At 40.7% G+C, this 23047-nt stretch overlaps 1 protein-coding gene across 7 annotated transcripts in view; it reads right to left on the bottom strand.

The window, feature by feature from the left end:
• zranb3 (zinc finger, RAN-binding domain containing 3) overlaps positions 1–23047 on the bottom strand; it is a 135633-nt gene that overhangs the window by 32361 nt on the left and 80225 nt on the right. For all 7 annotated transcript variants that reach the window (XM_026158746.1, XM_026158745.1, XM_026158744.1 and 4 more), the window contains exons 15-16: positions 20647–20801; positions 6339–6443 (exon numbers count right to left, since the gene is read on the bottom strand). In XM_026158746.1, coding sequence (XP_026014531.1) covers positions 6339–6443; positions 20647–20801 — 260 coding nt within the window. The remainder of the gene's footprint in view (positions 1–6338; positions 6444–20646; positions 20802–23047) is intronic.

Genomic DNA, 23047 nt, shown 5'->3' with positions numbered 1-23047 from the left:
CTCGTATGTGAGGAGCATAAAAGCATCTCTGCTTTTATCAGGAACAGACAGTACCAGAGTCAGCGAGGGGCCGCCATCTACTGCGACTTATTTTGCACATATTTTCACAAAACCAGAACAACGGCATTTAAAACCACAAACGATACTAAATTATTATCGCCCATAACATCCTTGAGACTGAAGGCAAGTAGTACTCTGTCATTAGGAACTCAAATCACAGCATCAAGCCGAACGTCATGTGCCGGTAGAGCACCGAAACCCTCCTCTACAGCGAGACAGTCTTCCTCCTGACAGGAGGAAAGTAGAGATGAAGACTGTGGGTAAGCTTAGTGAAAATCTGAAATAGTAATTGTGCTGCCAGGCCATCAGAGGTTAGATGAGAGCCAAAAAGTTGAATCAGATGTCAAAAGTTGAAACTAAGGAGGAGAGTGGGATGCTCCTTCCAGCTTGCAGATTGGCCGAAGGTCAGACAGGTTAATAGGTGAGACGTGTGGGTGGAAACAGAGGGTGCTTTGATTTTCACTGTGTATCTGGACAAAGATGTATGATAATGATACTTTTATCCTTTAAGTTTTACTTTTTTCTTGGTGGTAAATGATACTCCAAAGGCTAAAAACAAAACAAAATCATTGGTCCCAGTGGTTTTTGTCTTTTTAGGAAACCTTCATATTGGTGTTTATACAAATGAGGAATTAATATGTAAAATTCTATCTAAACTGTATCATGGTTACAGCCAGGTTACTGGGACATTTGTAACACCTGTTTATTACTTTAACAGAACACATATCTAAATGTCACAGACCAGACTGACATACACAATGTGCTCTGTCCTCCTCGAGTTTCTTACTTCACTAAAACAGAAAATAGGAAAAAAAACTTATAGGTTCAAAAAATAGAACAAACATCAAAAGTTTATGTGCTTCTAGTTGCCAAAGATAAACACAAACCTCTCCACAATGAGACTTTTTCGTCTCTCACGTTGCACTACAATTTCACTCGTGTGTCACATTATAATGTTTATAAAATGCAAGTGCAGGGGCTCAAGTGGGCTGGAACTATCCGGAGCAGCGTCCTGGCGACCTTCATTATATCCAATAGGCAGACTTCCTTCGAATAAGTTAATCTTTTATGCACTGGAGCCTGGTTTCGCCTCCAGAGACATCAGGGATATACAGTGGCTTGCAAAAGTATTCGGCCCCCTTGAACTTTCCCACATTTTGTCACATTACAGCCACAAACATGAATCAATGTTATTGGAATTTCATGTGAAAGACCAACACAAAGTGGTGCACGCGTGAGAAGTGGAACGAAAATCATACATGATTCCAAACATTTTTTTACAAATAAATAACTGCAAAGTGGGGTGTGCGTAATTATTCAGCCCCCTTTGGTCTGAGTGCAGTCAGTTGCCCATAGACATTGCCTGATGAGTGCTAATGACTAAATAGAGTGCACCTGTGTATAATCTAATGTCAGTACAAATACAGCTGCTCTGTGACGGCCTCAGAGGTTGTCTAAGAGAATATTGGGAGCAACAACACCATGAAGTCCAAAGAACACACCAGACAGGTCAGGGATAAAGTTGTTGAGAAATTTAAAGCAGGCTTAGGCTACAAAAAGATTTCCCAAGCCTTGAACATCCCACGGAGCACTGTTCAAGCGATCATTCAGAAATGGAAGGAGTATGGCACAACTGTAAACCTACCAAGACAAGGCCGTCCACCTAAACTCACAGGCACAAGGAGAGCGCTGATCAGAAATGCAGCCAAGAGGCCCATGGTGACTCTGGACGAGCTGCAGAGATCTACAGCTCAGGTGGGGGAATCTGTCCATAGGACAACTATTAGTCGTGCACTGCACAAAGTTGGCCTTTATGGAAGAGTGGCAAGAAGAAAGCCACTGTTAACAGAAAACCATTAAAAAGTCCTGTTTGCAGTTTGACACAAGCCATGTGGAGGACACAGCAAACATGTGGAAGAAGGTGCTCTGGTCAGATGAGACCAAAATGCAAAACGCTATGTGTGGCGGAAAACTAACACTGCACATCACTCTGAACACACCATCCCCACTGTCACATATGGTGGTGGCAGCATCATGCTCCGCTTCTCTTCAGCAGGGACAGGGAAGCTGGTCAGAGTTGATGGGAAGATGGATGGAGCCAAATACAGGCCAGTCTTGGAAGAAAACCTCTTGGAGTCTGCAAAAGACTTGAGACTGGGGCGGAGGTTCACCTTCCAGCAGGACAACGACCCTAAACATAAAGCCAGGGCAACAATGGAGTAGTTTAAAACAAAACATATCCATGTGTTAGAATGGCCCAGTCAAAGTCCAGATCTAAATCCAATCAAGAATCTGTGGCAAGATCTGAAAACTGCTGTTCACAAATGCTGTCCATCTAATCTGACTGAGCTGGAGCTGTTTTGCAAAGAAGAATGGGCAAAGATTTCAGTCTCTAGATGTGCAAAGCTGGTAGAGACATACCCTGAAAGACTGGCAGCTGTCATTGCAGCAAAAGGTGGTTCTAAAAAGTATTGACTCAGGGGGCTGAATAATTACACACACCCCACTTATTTATTTATTTGTAAAAAATGTTTGGAATCATGTATGATTTTCGTTCCACTTTTCACGTGTACACCACTTTGTATTGGTCTTTCACGTGGAATTCCAATAACATTGATTCATGTTTGTGGAAGTAATGTGACAAAATGTGGGAAAGTTCAAGGGGGCTAATACTTTTGCAAGCCACTGTACTTGCTCAGTAACAGCAACAACCTCCCACACCTTCATTCAACACATGCCCTTTTTCTTCCTATCGCTATGATGCCTTCATGGTACATATGTAAATAAAGGCTTTGCCATATACAATGTCATGAAAAACTATTTTCCTTCTTCCTGATTTCTTTGTTTTTTCCCATATTTGTCACACTTACATGTTTCAGATCATCCAACAAATTTCAACAAAGACAAATTCAATTAATAGCAAGCGTTAATAGCAAGCAATAATTGGCAATAAGTTTCACTGTGGAGTTTGTGGAGCTCAATCTTTGTAAAGGCAAGTGTTTTTTAGTATGAACATCCTGTTTAAGGTTATGCCAAAGCACCTTCACTGGATTAAGTCTGGACTTTGATTAGGCCACTCCAAAACCTTCATCTCGGGGGTTTGTTTGGCCATTCAGAGGTGGAATTGTTGGTGTGTTTCGGATCATTGTCCTGCAGCATAACCTGAGTGTGCTTGAGCTTCAGGGCACAAACTGATGGCTGGACATTTTCCTTCATAATTTTCTGGTAGAGAGCAGAATTAATGATTGCATCAATTAACAGATCAATGCACTCTCAAGGATACTTGAGGGTGCATGGGAGTTTGCCCACCTAGTCTACATCTGTTTTGTGGATTTGGAGAAGCATACGACCGTGTCCCGCGGAGTGTCCTGTGGGAGGTGCTCCGGGAGTATGGGGTGTTTGGCTCATTGCTACAGGCCATTCGATCCTTATACAACTGTTGCAAGAGCTTGGTCTGCATAGTTGGACTCATTCATGGTGGGTGATGAGCTCTGGTATGGCTGCCCTTTGTCACCGATTCTGTTTATAATTTTATGGAGATAATTTTTAGGTGTAGCCAAGTGGCGGAAGGCTTTCACCTGGTTGGTCTCAGAATCTCATTTCTGCCGGGAAAAGGGTGGAGTGCTCACTCCAGGTCAGGGACGAGCTCCTGCCATAAGTGGAAGAGTTCATGCATCTCGAGGTGTTGTTCACAAGTGAGGGGAGAAGGGAGCGGATTGGTACTGCGGCTGCAGTGATTCAGACACTGTACCGGTCTGTCATGGTGAAGAGAGAGCTGAGTGTAAAAGCTAAGCTCTCAATGCACCGATCGACCTACGTCCCTACCTTCACCTGTGGTCACGAGCTGTGGGTAGTGACCAAAAGAGCTAGACTGCGGATACAAGTGGCAGAAATGAGCTTCCTCATTTGGCTGACCTCTCCCTTAGAGATAGGGTGAGAAGTTCAGCCACCCCGGGGGGGGGGGGGCTCAGAGTAGAGCCACTGCTCCTCCATGTCAAAAGGAGCCAGTTGAGGTGGTTCAGGCATGTGACAAGGATGCCTCCTGGGCGAGATGTTCCAGGCATGTCCCACTGGGAGAAGACCGCGGGATAGACCCAGGACATGCTGGAGAGATTATATCTCTTGGCTGGCCTGGGAACGCCTTGGTGTTTCCCCGGACAAGCTGTAGGAGGTGGCTGAGGAGAGGGAGGACTTGGCTTGTCTCCTTAGGCTGCTGCCCCCGCGACCCGGCCCCGGATAAGCGGAAGAAGATTGATGGATGGATGAATCAATTAACAGAAGTAGTTCACATCCTGAAGCATCTAAACAGGCCCAGACCATCACACTACCACCACCATGTTTGACCCTTGCTTTGATGTTCTTTATATGAATTTTTTGTCTCGTCAGTCCACAGATTATTTTCCCAAAAGTCTCGGGATCATCAAGATGTGTTTTGGTAACAGTGAGGTGGGCCATTTTAATCGTTTTGATCTTTTTGTTTTTCACCTTCGAACTCTTCCATGGATGCCATTTTTACCAGTCTCTTTCTTATTGTTGTTCCTTACTTTATTTTGAAGCAAACATTCTCCTTTTCCAGTTTGTTTTGGACTTTTAACAGTTTCACAACCACTTTGCAATTAGTTTAAGTGAGTGTGCAACTGTGGTAAACTGCTAGTGACCAAAGAAATAGCTAGAAAATTCTGGATGCAGCACCACATCCAGACTTATTATTATTATTGTGACTTATTACACCAATCAACTGCAAGTAATTTCCTGCGACCTCTTGCCAAACAGTTTGATAATACACGTTTTCCAGGCGACCATTTACCAGTCTCTAGGCCTGACTGACTGAAGTTGTAACTACAGAGCTCAAAGTGTGAGAACACCATCTGTTAAAACCTTCTGTTTGGCAGGGCCAGCTAATCACAAAAATGTTAATTTAAAGGGGTCTGGTAGCTATTTTGGCTTATTTCAGACAAACAATGACCTGAGCCTCGGCACCAAAGCCAACTACACTACAGGTGCAACTTCTCGCTTAATGTAAATAAGGACCGAGTAGCTTTAGTAAGAATATAAAAGCAAAGACGTTAAAACGGTTTTTGTTGAAAACTATTTGGGTTGTGTTCTCTTCACTAAACTGTATTTTAACCTCAATTAATGATTATCTTCACAGAAACATTATCCAGTTTTCATAAAATACAGATTATTCTAATACATATTCTGTAATTACTGACCATTCATCTCAAAGATGGTTTGATTCATTTGCCAGTGTTGTTGTTCTGGCTGTAGGAGTGTTTACACACCACTGCTTCCCCATCCAAGACGTTTCACATCCCGCATTAAACCGCTTGCTAAGTATTGATTGTGATGGACAATTGGAGTGTAACGGGGCATAAATGATGGGTTGGAGGATGGCTGCAACTCACGCCTCGGTTTAACAAAGCAACATAAACAACGTGACAGGCGGGGCTTCTGTCAGTAGCTGGTACCGACACGGCAGATTGCAGGATTTAATATTAGCTGGTTGGTGCTTTGGGTCGTTTGAGGCGATGATCTGTCTCCTTTAACAACCCTCATAAAACTGCACACTTTCTTTTGCCCGTCTCCTCGGCAGCCCAAACCCCCAAGCCACCCCCCCTCTTTTGTCCTATCTCCATCGTCCGCCACCTCCACTTCCTCGTCCTCCTCCCTCTCCTGCTCTCCTTCGTCAGGCCCTGCAGTAGTGAAACGTGGGCGTCCATACTCCACCTATCTGTCAGGGGCCCAATGGTGCGCTGCTGCTCTTCCTGCTCATGATCAGAGGTGTCATTAGTTTCACATGCCAGTGACACACACACATCCATTAGGTTTAATAACCTCCGTACTGCCTCATGTCTCATCTTCACTGGGTCAGTGGAATTGAAGCGATAGCTCCACTGGTGAGATATGAAACTAAATTATCTTAGTCTAAAATTAAGGTCATCCTTAACGCAGCCTATGGGCACACTAAGTGAAAAACTTTTAGCTCCACACTCTAGCATATGCAGACTTTTCCATCATCTTAAATTCTTCTCATGGCTACATTTTTTTGTCTTTGCAATCAATCACAAGAAGCAAACAGTGGCACATCTTATAACCTAGAAGTCAACTTTAGTGTAATTTGCCTCTAAAGTGTTTTAACAGTAACGACAAATTAAGTAGGTACATCTCCCTGGTGTGAATGCCCCAGTCCACGTACACACCCACACACATTCATGAATATCAAAGCGCACGCAAGAGACGCGCACATATCCAGACTCAGCCCGGCGGGAAGGGCAGACCTGTATTCGATTTTCCCTGCGCCGGCTGAAGGCCTCGGGCAGGTCATCCCAGTTGGTTAGCTTGATGTCCAATGGGATGAAACTCAAGTTCAGCGAAGCTCCGTCCTGAAAGATGAGGAGACAGAGACGAAGGAGACAGCCTGAAGCAAAGTTACCACCATCAAGTAAAGTATTGTAAAGTTGTAACTAATATTATTTCTAAACATCTTTAGCCTGACTTATAGTTTGTTACTCCACATTTGCCCTTCATCATCTAATATGAAGTCTTTGGAGGCAGCCATGCAATCTGTAGCTTTTGAAACATTTTAATTCCAGTTCAGTATAAAGTGCCAATTCAACACAGTCATCTCAAAGAGCTTCATATTTACACGGTAAATATTGAGGAAGAACAACAACCTCTGACAGAACCTGGCTCATGGAGGGGCAGCCTTCTGCATGACTGGCTGACTCCCTATACCTGTGTACCTGGATTTTCTCTAACCCCAGTTAGACGAGCCGTTAGTAAAGGGTAAGGATGGATGGAAAGAGACCTCAAACCAAACCAAAACAAACACAAGAAACCTCAATAATTTAAAATGGCCAGCAGAGGGCAACTCTTCTGGTTGCTGTAAGGTGTCCAGCAGTATAGAGGGGAAAATGGCCTTAGGTTCCACTGACCTGTGATCAGTGAACACTTTTCTGACAAGCTTATGTGCTCAGATGCTACTTTCAAGTCATACTGAATAGAACAGGAAGCTTATTTTGAAAATGCTAGATATAGCGTGAAATGGAGGCAGATGATTTGCTGTGGCAACCCCTAAAGAAGAAGAGGAGTACTGATCAGGCTGACAGCTCATTGGCTAACAGCTTATCAGTCTCAGGTTGTTAGCTAATGAGCCTGCTTTGTCCCTCGGTCACATCTAGTTTCAAAACACTAAGATCGCTACGACACAAAGGGGACTTCACTAAACAATAAGTGCTCAATTATTGCCATCGTTTATATGCAGTTTATGATGCTGACCAAGTTTCCTTGATGAAATGAGTTGCAGATCATAACGCGCAACTATATAGTTTTATTCACATACATATATATTTTATATACTATCTCTAAATTGCGTGTAAACACAGCCAAAGATACAAAATAATTCTGCTGAATTAGAAACTGTGCGCCTTCATGGTTATATGAGTTTTAAATAACTATATGACTATATTTATAAATGTACATTTTTATGTAAATTATATGCATTTATGTGTACTTATGTCAGTTCCTCACAACTGAGTCCACTAAATGAAAGCCATGAGACACAGCTGAATAAACACAGTCAGAAATACAGTAATGAGCTAAAAACATCTTAATTAAACTACGATCGACGTTACCAAGCTTCACATGTCATTAAGCCTTCCATTATAGTTTTAAACCTGCCAGGGAATCATTTGTGTATGACTGCCAACAGTAATAAGGATTACAGCTATGTTACAGATCAGCAACCATTCCCAAACACAGGCACAAGTATTGTTTTACAGCAGCCATATAAAGATTCATTCAACTAATATAAACTGATCTGAGAAACATGAATAATTGCATATATATAAAGTAATGGTAAAAACAGCTTAGCTATATGAGTAAAATTATAACAGCTTTAATACCTTGGTAAGTATTTTATATATTAAAATAGTTAAAATGAATTCACTAAACTCCCCAAAAGCTGAGAAGAATGGGTAAATGGTAAAACCCAGAGCTCAATAAAAATGCCTCAACACTGGACCTCTAACCCTAACAAAATTACATGAATATTCATTTTTTGGCAAGATTCAATTCAATTCAATTCAACTTTATTTATGCAGCGCCAAATGACAACAACAGTCGTTTCAAGGAACTTTATATTTTAAGGTAGACCATACAATAATACATAAAGAGTCATATGACCCCCTATGAGCAAGCACTTTGGTGACAGTGGGAAGGAAAAACTCCCTTTTAACAGGAAGAAACCTCTGGCAGAACCAGGCTCAGGGAGGGGCGGGGCCATCTGCTGCGACCGGTTGGAGTGAGAGAAGGAAGACGGGATAAAGACATGCTGTGGAAGAGAGACAGAGGTTAATAACAAGTATGATTGTTATGGATGAAGAGTACTTCATCCATGTGAGGTATCTGTTGTGTTATACCAGATAAAAAACTGAGAACCACTGAAGTAGATCATTACTTAGTCTTTGTATAAAAGGTAATGGATGCTTCATAAACATGTATAGCTATAGCCTATATTTTCCTTTGACAAATGCACTTGAAATTTGAATTTAACACTCAAATTTGAATTTTTTTTTCTCTGAGATACACATTTCCACCTGGATAGATTTCAAAGCAGAAGAATATTTAAACAATTCACAAGAAGCACAGAAACAGTAAGATCAGTTTTCTAGTTCCAACAGGGACTAAAATCTTAGGTAGAAAGTGGTTTCAAAGCAACAACTGCTCACAGATGCCTCAAAACTTTTTCTTCCTACACCTGCGAGACGAGAAGTCTAACGGGATTTATATACTGTAGAGCTGTATTAGATATTTCTTTCTTTCGTACAGATTGATATGAATATTAATTCTGGATTAATTATCTGATATTTTCGTCATTTTTTCTGGATGTCAAATTATGAATAAATCACAGCGAGATGCAATAAAACTACCTTGAGGTTGTTTTAAAGGTGTTTTAGGCACACACACAATCACAAATCCACAATTTACTTGAAAATATTATAAATGATATTAAATAATAGCTTTATTAAGGTCCCAAATTCTATGCACAGTAAAAAAAATTTCAGTTTTGCTCAGGTACAGCACCACAATGGATTCAAATGAAATAATCAAGTTGTGGCAGAAATGTAGACTTTCAGCTTCATGGAAAAATGTTCCATGATTGTTAATAGATTTACAGCCACACAGAAATATTAGCAGTAGCAGAAACTTTAGCAGTGTCCAAATCAATCTGAAGTATTTGGTGCATTCCTCCCCAGTTTTGGAACATTTTTTCCTTTGGATCTTCTACAAGATCAACTTGTAGAAGATCCAAAGCATGCCACATCATCTGTGAAACATGGCAGAAGCAGTGTGATCCACGAGCATGTTCGGCTGCCAATGGAATAGAAGTTTACTGAGGACGTGAACGCTGATAGAAGTAGCAGGAGGAATGCTGAAGAGTAAACGGCTTTACTCTGCTGAGATTTAGCCAAATGCTGAAAAACTTGTGGGACAGTGATTCATAGCACAGATGGCTGAACAGCAGCAAGACCCACAAACGAGCAACAACTGATGGCGCTGCAGTGAAAGCCTGGCAGAGCATCTTAAGGTAGAAAAATCAGCATTTGAAGATGTCCGTGGTTACTGACTGTATAAGACTGCATCCGAGTATTCGAAGAATTCTTATGTTTAAAACTGCATTAAAATCGGTGGAGTTCTTTGCTTTTTGTGGAGCACTTTACAGAACATCAAACAACAGCTAGGTTGGAAAATGAGCACTTTCAAGTCTGAAGTCGTTGTCTGCTGGAAAGGGGTGGACCCCTACTCCAGGTTGGAGATAAGTTGCTGTCTCAAAGGGAAAAGCTCAAGCATCTCAGGGTCATTTTCATACGCAGGAGAAGTGGAGCAGGAGGAAAACAGATGAACCTGTGCAGCTCCTGCGGTGGTACAAGTAATTAACTGGCTTGATATGGTAAACAGAACTCTGATTGTGAAGGTAAAGCCGTCAATTTACAAGTCAATCTCTGTTCCTACCCTCACCTCTGAGCTTCCTCATGAGGTGGGCGTCTGAGCTCATTTGTAGGGCGAGGATGAGGTCCTTAGCCATTAGGGAGTACAAAGCTGCTGCGCCACTGCATCAAAAGCTTAGGTGGTCTGCGAATCTAACTAGGATGCGTCTCCTGGACACTTCCCAGGTAAGGTTTTGGAAATGTCCAACCAGCAGGAGCTCATGAGGAGGAAAAAGAGAGAGCTGGACCTGAATAATTTAAATAAAAGGATGGATGTACTGACATACGCAGGCAAAATACCTCAAATTATGTCACTGTCCAAATACTTATGGATCTGCAAAGAAGAAAAAAATCTGTAGTTTTGGCTAAGATACCCTCACTCCCACTCACAAGGCACAGAGAGAGAGACACATAAAAACTACCAGAGGGTCTGTGAAGCAATAAATAGTGCTCGAACACGCAGTGACACCACTACACTGCGCACAGGCCCTTCATGCTTGGACGTTTCTGAGTGGCTCCTCGTGTTTTCCCTTCCAAGCAGTTGGTGAGACGTGGGATTCTGCCGCTGACTCACTGGTGTAACCGAAGCAAACAGAGATACAACCGTTCGCCGAGCGTGCATTGGAGCGAATCACGAGGCAGCGCCGTTGTTTCACTCGCCCGATGAGGAGAAATGTCAGGACAATACTGTGGTTATATAACTTCAAGCTAAGGAGGAGGGATACATCGCAAAGAACCTTGCCGACGCTATCAAATAAATGTTAACTATGTGTCAGAGAAGGTGGGCGTCTCTGTGTGAACTTTCTTTTTTCTCATTAGCTACAACAGAATAATTTCTTGTAATGCCGTGCATTTCTCTTTTAGATAGCAGACATTAATGAGAGCCATAGTCAAATGCTTGTCCTGCACTGTATCCTCCCAGTTCTTACAATCAGTTCTCTTCTCTCTGGGTGCTGGACACCTGGGCTGAGAATACTGCAATGTCTATGCTTAATGAAGTTTAGAGGAGAGGAAACAGTGTATCGATTTAGCTTAAAGCACCGCTTTTCATGTGGAGACTCTCTTGCAAGGATGACGTAAAAAGCTTGTGGATTACAACGCTCTGTTATCAGGAGACATGGGAAGTAAGTAAAGTTAAATGAGATCAGTGTCCTCTCCTCTCAGAAGAGCCACAGAGCTGTTTGGATCAAGACAAGCGGCCTGTAAAAGTGGCCTGTAATTACATAAACTAACTCCAGACAGCAAGGAGGATGAAAAACTAATACTAGTGAGTTTTTGAAGGGTTCAGGAGAGTAGCTGTCCACTGGCCATGCCTGCTTATCATAATGCTACTCCAAACACAGCGGTGACCTCATTTAAAAGGTTTAAGTTAAATGTTTCCAATGAAAGTGCACAGTGAGGGTCAATAAGTGAGGTACAGGTACCAGGTCCCATCGTATGCCCAACTACAGGTAATTCATATGTTGCTGTATCATTTGAATTATTTGATATCAGAAAGTTTTGATCCCAAGCTTAATCTCCAGACTGAAAACTTCATTTTTAGTCATCTGCTCTGAAGCATTAGGACTCAGCGAGCGTGAGGGCTGTAATTAATGCTGACATTTTAAACTTAGCTTGAAAGTTTGCAGCCCATGAACAGCGCTAATAAAAAGCTTTACAGGGTTCAAACTACAACTGAATAGTTCTTTAGGACTTGGGCTTATTATAAACCAAGGGACACGGCACTGAAGCCTGTTGAAGAGACAGGCTTGGATCTGAAAGCAGTATAATAACAGTATCAATACGTAAATGTTAACAAGTGGACTGCAGGGTGCTAGTTAACTTGCAAGACCCCTGTTAACTATTATAATGTTAGCAATTTGTTTACTGCGGTTTCTCAAACAATTCTGCCATGACGTATTTCAGAAGCTGAAAAAAGGCCAAAATACCTGGATGTGTTGCTCTCACCTATAAAACTCTCAGAGACTCTTAGTGAAATAGCCATGAATTAAACGCTCTTTAATCCTCACAGAGCCATAGAGCAACAGTACAACTATCTACTTCTTCTGTACAACTCCCGTGCGGAAAATAAAAAGTAACTGCAGGACCTAAACTGTCTGTAATTAGAAACCGAATATACAGTTTTGCAGCGTTCACATGCAATTAGTTTCATTGTGTGCTGTAGCTCATTCTGCACCAAAACTTTAGGGATTGTCTGCAGAGCAATCAGATTTTTAATTATCAACTTACAGAACTTGAATTTAGTTTCATTTAAATTCTGTAATCTGGCCACACTTTCTTTCTTTATTGGTTGCCATGGTAATTCCTGTGGTAACCAAGGAGCTCATTAGTGATCTTGCTTGTTTTATCCACCTTTATTCTAACATATGTTTGAAGATCCTGTTTCTCTTGTGACAGCATGCATGCATGCATTAGTAACAAAAATAATGAGCATTATGAAGAGGATAAAAAACCAGGAATAAACCCATAAGAATATACCTCACTGTAATTATAGGTAATCATACCGCAGCGGCTTGGAAGCATCTGCATAATCACTGTAAAAAATAACCACAATAAAGAACATTTACCAGGTTATTACTGCTTCATTAGCACTAACTACTGCCAATTTGAAGACTGACAAGCCACTTACCCTCAGAGTTAACTTCAATCAAACAACATCGACTGTACCAAACAAGAAAGAGGCTGATGGGCGGATTCAGGTAAAAGCCACAATCTGGTTTCAGCTCTCAGAGCCACGTCAGGCATGAAGATGATGGTCGGAGAGGACAGGCAGGAGGCAGGAGAAAGGATAAAGCCTAAAGGTTAATACCTGCCGGCAGCCGGCACATGGATTTGGAGATACAAATCAACATTAGGAAGTTTTTTTTTCCTCTTGCGCTGTACTCGCAGTGCAAAGACGCCCATGTGTTTATTTGGATTATGGTAAAATAAATATCATGGAGAGTCAGGGGAATGGTGGAGCGAGTTGTGCTGTAACAGCATGAAGCAGGATTAGAGCCCCGCTAGATGTGACTGAAAAGAGGCACACTATGCTTCCCACTAACAAGCTCATGAGGAAAGCAACTGAAAATATTGGTTTCATTCAAACATAAGATATTATTATTATTATTATTATTATTATTATTATTATTATTATTATATAAATAAAAGAAGTATGTTTATTTTCAGGTTGAATAAAATGATGATCAGCCAAAACATTAAAACCACTGACAGTTGCTTTTAATGGTCATCTCTTTGCAAAGCCATATGCTGCTGAGAAGCCCTTGGTCCTGGTGGTATTTACAATACTTGGACATACTTTAACATGTACCACCCACCTAAACAATGCTGCAGAAGAAGCACATCCCCCTATGACAATGCACCCTGTCACACCGCAAAGAATGCTCAGGAACGCCCCAGGCATTAACCCGGCTCCTAAACTCAAAATTCCACATGATGTCCTCAAACAAAGACAGTCCACTGCACCCCACTTTATATTCCACAGAAACCAAATGATCCACATCCAGCGTGCCTCCAGCACTATTTATTTAAGTGTATGTATAATTTGTACTCCTGATTATAGGACATCTGAAATATATTTAAACCTATGCATCCAATTCTTAAGTCAATAAAGATGTTTGCTGTCCAATCATTCTACCACTAAAAAGGACTGCTCAAAGAAATCACGAAAGCCCAAAATGACCATGAAATTCATACTAATGAGGAGTGGATGTAAATTTCTGACCACAGTTTTACATACGTATACACACACATACCAAATACAGGGGTTAGCTTTCATGAGTGACTAAATCTGACAGACAGATTAATGCCCATTACTTGAAATAATTAATGTTTTAGCCAAGCATTGCTACCAGTGATAGCATGGAGAAACCTGCTCAGTAATATAAAAATAATGTGAGGCAATCGTGGTGCAGACTATTTCATGCCAATCAGACGGTGTAATCTGTGACTTTTTTCAGTTTCAAGTAAAGAAATGGGAAAGAAAATTGATACTTTGTTACTATTTTACATGGTAACAAAGTATCTCAGGATTGATTCTGTTATGTGAAGACAAAGAAAAAACATCCCTTGAATTAGGAGACTTTTTATGCTTTTTTAATGCAAGATCACTTGAGCAATAAGCTCCTTTGAAGCAAACTATAAACAAATGTGGGGTGGCTCAAGACATTGGTTTATTGTGGATATTAGCAGTGTTAGCATCAACTCTGTTCACTATCAGCTTTACAAATGTGCTAAAATAACTGACTTTGTTTTATTTATCAGCTAGGATCATGTATTGTGACCATGCATACTCATTTTTTACTTTTTTTGAAATATCGTGTCAAGAAGAACCCAAAAAACTGTTTTTTAGGTGTGGCCATTCTGAGTCCATGGGTAAATGGTCTTAGCTCCTCTGACCTGTGCCTTAAGTTCATGACTTCAGTTTCTAGTTTCAAGTCTTATTAATCAAAACGTGTAGTTTATAAAATGAAACTCTTCTTTAGTGTCCAGATGGATGATAAAGATGTTTTGGCTTCATAACAGGCTGCTAGTATACGAGAGTACAGTATCTCTCTGTTTACAGTCACTCCTGATGTTTGGTTCCAAAAAGCTAAGATGACGACAGTGAAAACGGGAAACAGAAAACCTTTAGGCGACGTCATTGTAGGTACGTTCATCACTTATACACAGTCTCTGGTGTTCGCTCATCAGGCTCACGTTGCACTGGCTTCTAAAAATATGGTTGCATCCAGTTTCAATAACCAAGGGTCTATCATTAACACACAGCTTATGGTTAATTGACTCATTTTTCTCTTCAAAGTCTTTGTTCTGCACTTCTCTGCTGTCACTAAAACTCCACATGCACATCCAAAAGCCTGATGAACGTATAGGTACTGAAGTCTTTCCAGATATTCTAAGAATAAAACAGTCATCGATGTGTGCAGGTCCTGACAAATGTGGATTGCTATACTGCTCCATTATTCAGTGGCCTGTCACATGTAACAACAGCGCAAGAAAAGTCTGAGAAATCACAACATGCCAAAGTAATTGTAGTCCAACATATGGCGTTTCTGAACTATCCTCAGGTTCTTCACCACACTTATCAGCTCTTCCTGGTCTTGACAGGAGTCAAAGAACCCACCCACCAAAGAGTAGGGCCAGTGAACCCTTGAATAAAACAACTGTTTGCTGTGTAGTAAATGGATATAAAATTACTAATACTCTCAATATTTCTCATTCAAGCCTCTGTGACAAATCTTCCTCTGATTGTGCCTCGAGTAGCCCCTGTGTGAATACTTTGCCTTGTCCAGGATTATCCCAATGTGACAGCTTTCCAGCCAGAATTCCTCCACTTTATCATTTAAACGACAGCGGGAGACATTTATCTCCTCAGCTTATCGTCTCAGCCACGCGTACATGACACTTGTCTATTGCTGTCAGGTTAAGATTCCACTGGTGATTCAGTTCAGCGTCTTGCTCTTCTTTATGTAAAACCCTCTTGTCTCTTATCTGAGTTAGTGGGGAAGGAACTTGATCCCTCATGAATGAAGCAAAAGGGCGTTAAGTATCACAACGTGATCAATACAAAGGTCTGTTGGCAAGTGGCACTCGAGGGGAGTGCCAAGAATGCACAGGAGTGTAATCAGAGCCATACTGCAGTTAAACTTGCTTGTATTAGTCTGCTGGTGGAAGGACGCGCCACAAGCTTCAATGGTGGAAGGCGCTAAAAGAACATTTGGCTTGAATACTGAACAAAACACCTGAACTCTTCAAATAAAAGTGCCTCATGGGTTACTATTAGGCCATTTATATTAGTGCTGATTCTCCTGAACGATAGCCGTCGCCACTCAGACAGAACCTCTGCATCAGCACTGAAGAAGCAGTCAAAACCAGATGGGAAGAAATAAGAAAGTGTCATCTCTTCAAACTGTTGAAACCTCTCCCTCCAAAGTGTGGCTTGCACCAGCAGATATGATGTCGCTTTTGGCGTTCGGTGCTGTTAGTTAAAGCAAGATCAATGAGTCTAACGGCCCGTTATCGCAGTTCATTTCAAATATAACGTGTTACCGGTGACTGTTATTTTGGCTGCTGCACGTGTATTTGTAAAAGTTTCCCTCTGTCAATCATAGAAACATGATTTACTCAGATTTCTAGCAGGCAGGTTCCAGCAAAATATGTTTATAGTGCTGTGAAAAAGTATATAAAGTACTTCCTCCCTGATTTCAATTCAATTCAATTTTATTTATATAGCGCCAAATCACAACAAAAGTCGCCTCAAGGCGATTTCTTAGATTTTTGCATAATTGTTTCACTAAAAATTAAAATTCGAGAAAAATTATCCGAGTAAATGCAAAATGTAGTTTTTAAATGATGAAAAAGCTATCCAAACCTATGTGCCACCTAAACCTCATAAATGGCTGTGCCAGGACAAAAGTCCAGATAAATTAGGATTTTATCAGGATCAAAGCTGTGAGTGCAGTGCCAAAAATCCGGCAGTGTCCTCTAGCGCTTCCTGGACACCTACTATGTGAGGTTTATCAGGCATAAAATCTTCAGTGTCCTACAGAAGAGCTGGAGGGGGTAGCTGGAGAGAAAGAGGTCTGGGCATATCTGATTAGACTGCTGCTCCTGTGACCCAGATAAGTGGCAGAAATTGGATAGATGGAAGCTATCATGACATTGAACTGACTCAGTGATAACAGTAACATTTAAAACCCACATTACTGGTCATACTAAGGCCTCCAGTCACACAGACCAGTCAGAGACTACATAGAAAAATGATTGGTCGGCGAAGATGCTGTCATTAAATGAAATTGTTGAAAGAAGGTGTTACATCGAAAACCTCCTTGTGGTTGTTTTGGTTGCTATCAGATTGCTGCAATTGCCTGTATTTTGTATGGAAGACTCCAACTTCAACTTGTCTCCACACTTGCCAACTACTCGCTAAGACACGCGCTAACACTGTGAAGAATTTGATGCAAACCAGAAGCAGAGAATATGTTTCAAAATGTTTAACTTGAATCTTGAAGAGCAGTCTCTGCACCCTTATTCAAGTTTCACAACTACTTAACGAGTTTTTGCAGACAAATCTGTGTCTTCCATGCAAACTATAAGCGATTGCAGCAACCTGCTAGCAACTACGCAAACCCAAAGAGGTTTCTGGTGATGTTTGTTTTCCAAAACTTCCAACCAGCTGGGGAATATAGATTTTTCCCTAGCGACCAGTGGTTGCCAGGGTTTTACTGACCAGTCTCTACACCTGCATGACTGAGCCATAAGTAATACTAGTACTAATACGAATGCAAACTTTTTGTTGGCCCAGCCAAAAAAACCCAGATGCCATATACAGGGTTATTTTGGTATGTCAAGTTCAATATTTAAAACTGTTCGGCTGCCTCCTTCAGTTTTTACTTTAGGAATAACCTTTTGTGCACCAAATATATTAAATAAAATCCTTAGACGACCGCTTTACTGGCTGCTGACAAATACAGGAGAAGTGTAGATAAAAGAGGAAACGTTAGAAGGCAGCTTGGAAACTGGTGGCACCTTATTAAATCATATTGGCAATACGCTGGTAAATCCTAAACCTTTAATTTGTATTGAACGGAGGGATATGAATGGATTTAAAAAGCTTTTCTTTCACCTTTTACTCCACAGCAAAGGAGCCTGGTCCACAGAGGCGGCGAAGGTTGCTGCTTTACTATTTTTGAGAGGCAAAAGGAAGATCAATACAAGAGTAATTGGCTGAAATAAACCCTTAACAAATCTCAGCATTATTAATAAAATATTTTTTTCTTATGTCTTTGGAAGAAATCCATTACTGAAATTGACTTGAATGCTTCAGCAGTAATGCACGCACAGCACAGAGGAGGGGAAAAGGCAGCATGTGATGGAGTTAGTGTGGAGCCAGCACGACGGCCTTTGTTACTCGTTTTGGAAAATTTGGGGAGAATCATGCTGGGATTGTTTCTCCAGCATTCCCTTTGGAGCAGAAAATAGTCAGTTTCAAATATATTTGCACCACTGGACATACTGTATGTGGTTTAGGTCTGGGTAGCACAACCAAGAGGCAGGACGCAGGACGTCCAGTCACTAGTGGTGAAGCACAGATATTACTTTTTACCAGTTTTTACTAGCAGTTAGCTTGTTAAAGTGTTGTAATGCTAAGAGAAGAATTGAAAATGCAGCAAAGGTTAATAAAGGTGCATATCAAGCATCACGTAGCTTTCATTATAGCCTGTTTTTTCCTGTTCGTTAAAAGCTCGTTAAAACTGCCTTTTATGTTGTTTCTACACTAATTAACTGCACCTGTTTTAATCGCAACTACTTTTTTTCTTCTTAAACTTTGACCAGAACAGCTGGTTACACTGATAACGCTGCAGATTAAATGATTAAAAACGATTATTTGCAGCTCAAACCTGAGCAGATCTTGAACATGGAATCAGGTAAATTTCACTAGAACATGAGGATATAAAAGAAAACATTAAGTGGACATCACACCTTTATGTGTACTTTTTTGGCTTTTTAGCTATTTTTTTGTTGCAAGAATTGAAATGGAGGATATTACACCACACGTCTGACTTTCACTTAGAGTAAGAGGAGCTGCCGTCTCCTCACATTTAATGCAGCACAAGAAAAAGAAGCATTTTTTAAAAGCTTTGTCTTATAGAAATATAAGACAAAGTGTTATAAGAGTATTTATCAGCCAACAAGTACTGCGCAGGGGAGGAACGCAGCTGAAAATCATGATGTGGGTTATTAAGCTACTAACTAAACTACCCAAACTGTTGTGCACGCAAAAAACAAAAACATAACAAAAACATAACAAAAACATAACGTGGTGCTTTGCCTGTTATTTGTACTTTTGTTTGTGGCAGGAAAATATTTTTATTTTCTGCTGCAATTTAGTTAGCCAGTCACAGCCTGTCACCGTCACAACACGACAATGTGTTGTATTTGAAAATTCAAGTTGAATTCACTTATGTCCACGACAGATCCAGGGAAAATCCTGTCCCAGTATGAAAAGGCTCATGAAATAATAGAAGCTGGCAAAAAAATGTTTGAAAAAGAGTTATAATTAAACTCTTAGCTACAACTCTTCCACAGTTCACACAGAGCTGTGCAATATCACAAGTCAACTGTCAAGTAACTTGCTTTTTTAATACTTGAAACTTATGGATTTACTGCAAAACATCGAGAAATGTCTGTCAGAATACAGGTATTAATTAAGTCAGTGTTAGAATAATGTCTTATGATCTTGTTCAGAATCACCAAAACAAATGAACCAGCTGCTCACAGGCAGCTGTGGGTCAGATAGTAACTCGCTTGGGTTCTTCTTCTTTGGGGTTGTGTGTGTTAGGGTCACCATAGTGGATCATCTGCCTCCACCCTGCCCTCACATCTCCTTCAGTCACACCAACTTTCTGCATGCCCTCCTTCCCTGCATCCATGCATATCAGGCCGCTCTCTTCTTTTACCCTTCATCTTCAGTCCCTTTGTTTGGTGTCCCTATTCTCACCTTTACACTCCTTCCATTACTTTTATAGCTGCCTCCGAACATGCCTTCCTGTACTCCAGCAGAAGTTTGGACTGGCACCGTGTTGGAACACAGCACAGGTGGGAGTCATTGTTAAACTTGGCAAGATCCTGTTGTTCAGCAACAACAGTGATTGTCTTCTTCCTCTGTTTGGCCACCACTACTATGTCCAATTGGTTAGGCATCACCAGTTTGACCTTCTGACTCTGGAAGTCCCACAGGACCACCCTAGGGGGCACAGATCTTCCTGTATCCTATGCCCGCTACTTGGCTATGATGCTCCATGTACTGTGTGCCCTGCCTGCCAGCGTCTTGCACCCTTCTGTAATGTGCTGAATTATTTCCGGAGCATCTCTGCACAAACTGCACCTTGGGTCTTGCCGTAGTGTAGTATATCTTGTGCTTGGAGCTTTTTCCTGCACTGCCATGATCTGTGCATCTGTGCAGTCCAGCTTTGTCCAGCCATTTTCAATATCTGGATGAATCCTGCACTCCACCTGAGCTCTGAGAATTATCCAGATAACTGATGCCCCAACCTCCAATGAAATCCCCTTCAGTTTCTAAGAGAAGAATTTGCCCTCATATCAGAACAAGCCAAATCTCCTTCTGCTCCATCCCATGGACCTGAATTGCCATGGTGTTTCACCCAGTGAAACCACTTGACCCCTTACTGGCAGCCCTCTTGGTAGATTCCCTTTGCCATCACTGGTTCATAAGCAAACAGTTAGTACATCAACTGCTGAATTTCCACCACTGTTTTTTTTTTTTTTGCCGTTGTGTTATCACACCAATTTGTTTCTGGCCCTTAGAGAACCTAAAATAAAAGACAAGGTGTGCAGCACAGAGTGGCAGAAAACACAAAACGACTGAATCTCACTGTGAGTTAAACACTGACTTGCATTTAAGCTCAGAGTAATTCTTTGGCACAGATGGACAATATAGGCAGGTGCAACGTTTCCTGTAATGGCACAACCTTGAGAGGAACAAGAATTATTGTGAAAACACACACAAATTCTCTGGTTCCCTTATGAGCTCAGTCTATGATCAAATATGCACAATCAAACAGACAGGCGGCGGTACCTTGGAGTAAAGATATATTCGGTCTGTGTACCGGCTGGCGCAGAACTGCAGGCCTGGGTAGAAGGGATGGGCGTTGTTGGCGTCCTCGCCACCATTGCCTCCATCATCATCATTAGCATCAGCCGCAGAAGACAAACACGGCAGAGCTCCGCAGTCTGCAGGGAGAGAGGAATAGGCTGACTAATATCTCACTGAGCATATATTATTGACTCATTATTGGTTTTCACTGCTTTATTGGTACTCTGTTTGCTCCTCTGGTGATGCAATGAGTAGAAGAGACATTAAACTCCCGCAGCTTTTAAGATTTATTATACTGAGCACAATATTGGGAAGATGTGGCATTTGTAGCAGATCATTCAAATATGTATGCATATACACTAGATGCATGGAAAAACACCCATATATTGATGCTTATTGCTTTCAAACACTTGATTAAGAATCTGAAATGAAAATGTTGAAGCAATTATCTCTGACATTTTCATATAAATGGGAATCAAAGTCAACATTCTTGCTATCAGCAGTTGATATAAGAGCAAACAAACGTGGCGGTTTAAACACTCTGCTTTACTCTAAAAGTAGACCCAACAGATTATTGAAAGAACAGAGGAATTTTGCATCACTAGAAATAAGACTGCCTAGGACAAAAGATTAAGTAATAAAGTGCTTGAAATAAGTCACACCTTTTGTGTATAACTTATTAAAAGAAATGAAAATTAACTCGCTTAACAAAGTAATAGCCCACGTTTATTGTTTTGTTTTTTGTGAAACAGGTGGTGGCAGATAACAGTTGATAACAGTTTCAGAATCAGCTGTAAAAGCTATTCAAAGAGAAAATCGCAGAATTTCTTTGTCCTGCTGGTGTAAATTCTGCTTCTAAATGGGAAAACATGAAGGCATTTTAGGGTGGATATACATAATTTGTCACAGTCTAGCAGTTTTGTTGTTCTCAGTCCTTAGTTTAGTTTTTTTTAATCTGATTTTAGACTTTTTAGATTCATTTGTTTTTTGTTTCAATTCCATTTCTAGTTTTGATTCAGGTCTGGATTTGATTTTCTGTATATTTCTCTGAGTAATCTTGTAGTATTTCTAGATGTTTTGGAACACTAGTTTCTATGTAGATTCATGGGTTATAATTAATCATAAGTTTAATGCTAAGTTAACCATATTTTGTCAAATCTCTGTGGTAGATTTTTTTTATCTGCCATGTTACTTCCTGCTTTATTTTGATAGTCCTACTTCCTCTTTATCTAGTTTTCTGATTCTATTTAGCTGTGTCTTGTTTTTCCTTTTTTGTATATACAGTGCTGTCTCCCCCTTAGTCCTTGTCAGAGTGTTTATATACATCTCTCATGCATTTCCTCGTCGTTCCATGCGTCAGTATTTTTCCAGCTTTATTTCTCCTGTCGGACTTTGTTTTTCCTTTTGGACTTTCTAACAGCCAGCCTTTGACATATAAACACATTTCATTTATGCTAGTTTAGTTTTTTTTACTGTGCAATTAGTTATCACAGCGAATTAATTATTTACATGTCTAATAAACCAGGCAAAATGAATAGCATGTTACACAGTTTGTGTCTTTCCCTGCTGTTATCCTCATATACAGTCTTCCTGTTAGTGCTGTGCTGCATGGGGACGCTCCACTCACTCAGAGTTAACAGTATACATGTGCAGCTATCCCACCGACACAGAGGAGAAAAACGGTTGGCTTAATTTAGGAAGAACAATCTTAGCTATGGATTAAGACAACAACAAATCTGTAAATGAATTATGTACAAGCACTGCATCAGAACTTCTTTTTTCCCTTACAAAAAAAACCAGACCACTGGGAAGCATAATGTTTGGTTTATTAAAAAGAAGAAGCGGGTAAAGCTTGAAAAACTCTTGGAGATGAATCTCAGGGTCAGGGCGCCGTCTCACTGCAGAGTCTTCAGGCTGAATCCTCCTGTGGTTCCTGAGCGGAGAGAGATAGCAGAGAGAAAAAGACAGTAAATGTTAGACATGCCTGTGTAAGCTTAGCCAGGTAAATGCATTAGGAGATGATTTTTTTTATTACCCTGTAATACAGTATTAGTATGCCAACACACATATTTATTTAGCCTCTATGTAATATTTTCTTGGAGCCGCTGTCATATTTTAAACTTACCTTGTGTCTTCAGTCTCATTTGGTTCCTCGACGTTCTGTTGGCAGAGCAGAAATACAATACAGGTAACTGTCAACAAGACCACGAAGCCTAAAAACAGTGTTTACAAGACGTCTCAAATAAAAGTATTTTATTTATAACTATATATCACAAAAACCGCTACTTGTTTCCACGACTGTTGTGCAGTTATCGTTTTATCAGCTGACCAGACAAACACATGCCATCATATTACAGATGCAGTACTGGCTAATATTAAATTT

Source organism: Astatotilapia calliptera, chromosome 23 (genome assembly GCF_900246225.1).
Source record: "Astatotilapia calliptera chromosome 23, fAstCal1.2, whole genome shotgun sequence".
NCBI lineage: Eukaryota > Metazoa > Chordata > Actinopteri > Cichliformes > Cichlidae > Astatotilapia > Astatotilapia calliptera.
Note: the sequence above shows the minus strand (reverse complement) of the source record. Positions and strands in the feature narration are given on the sequence as shown.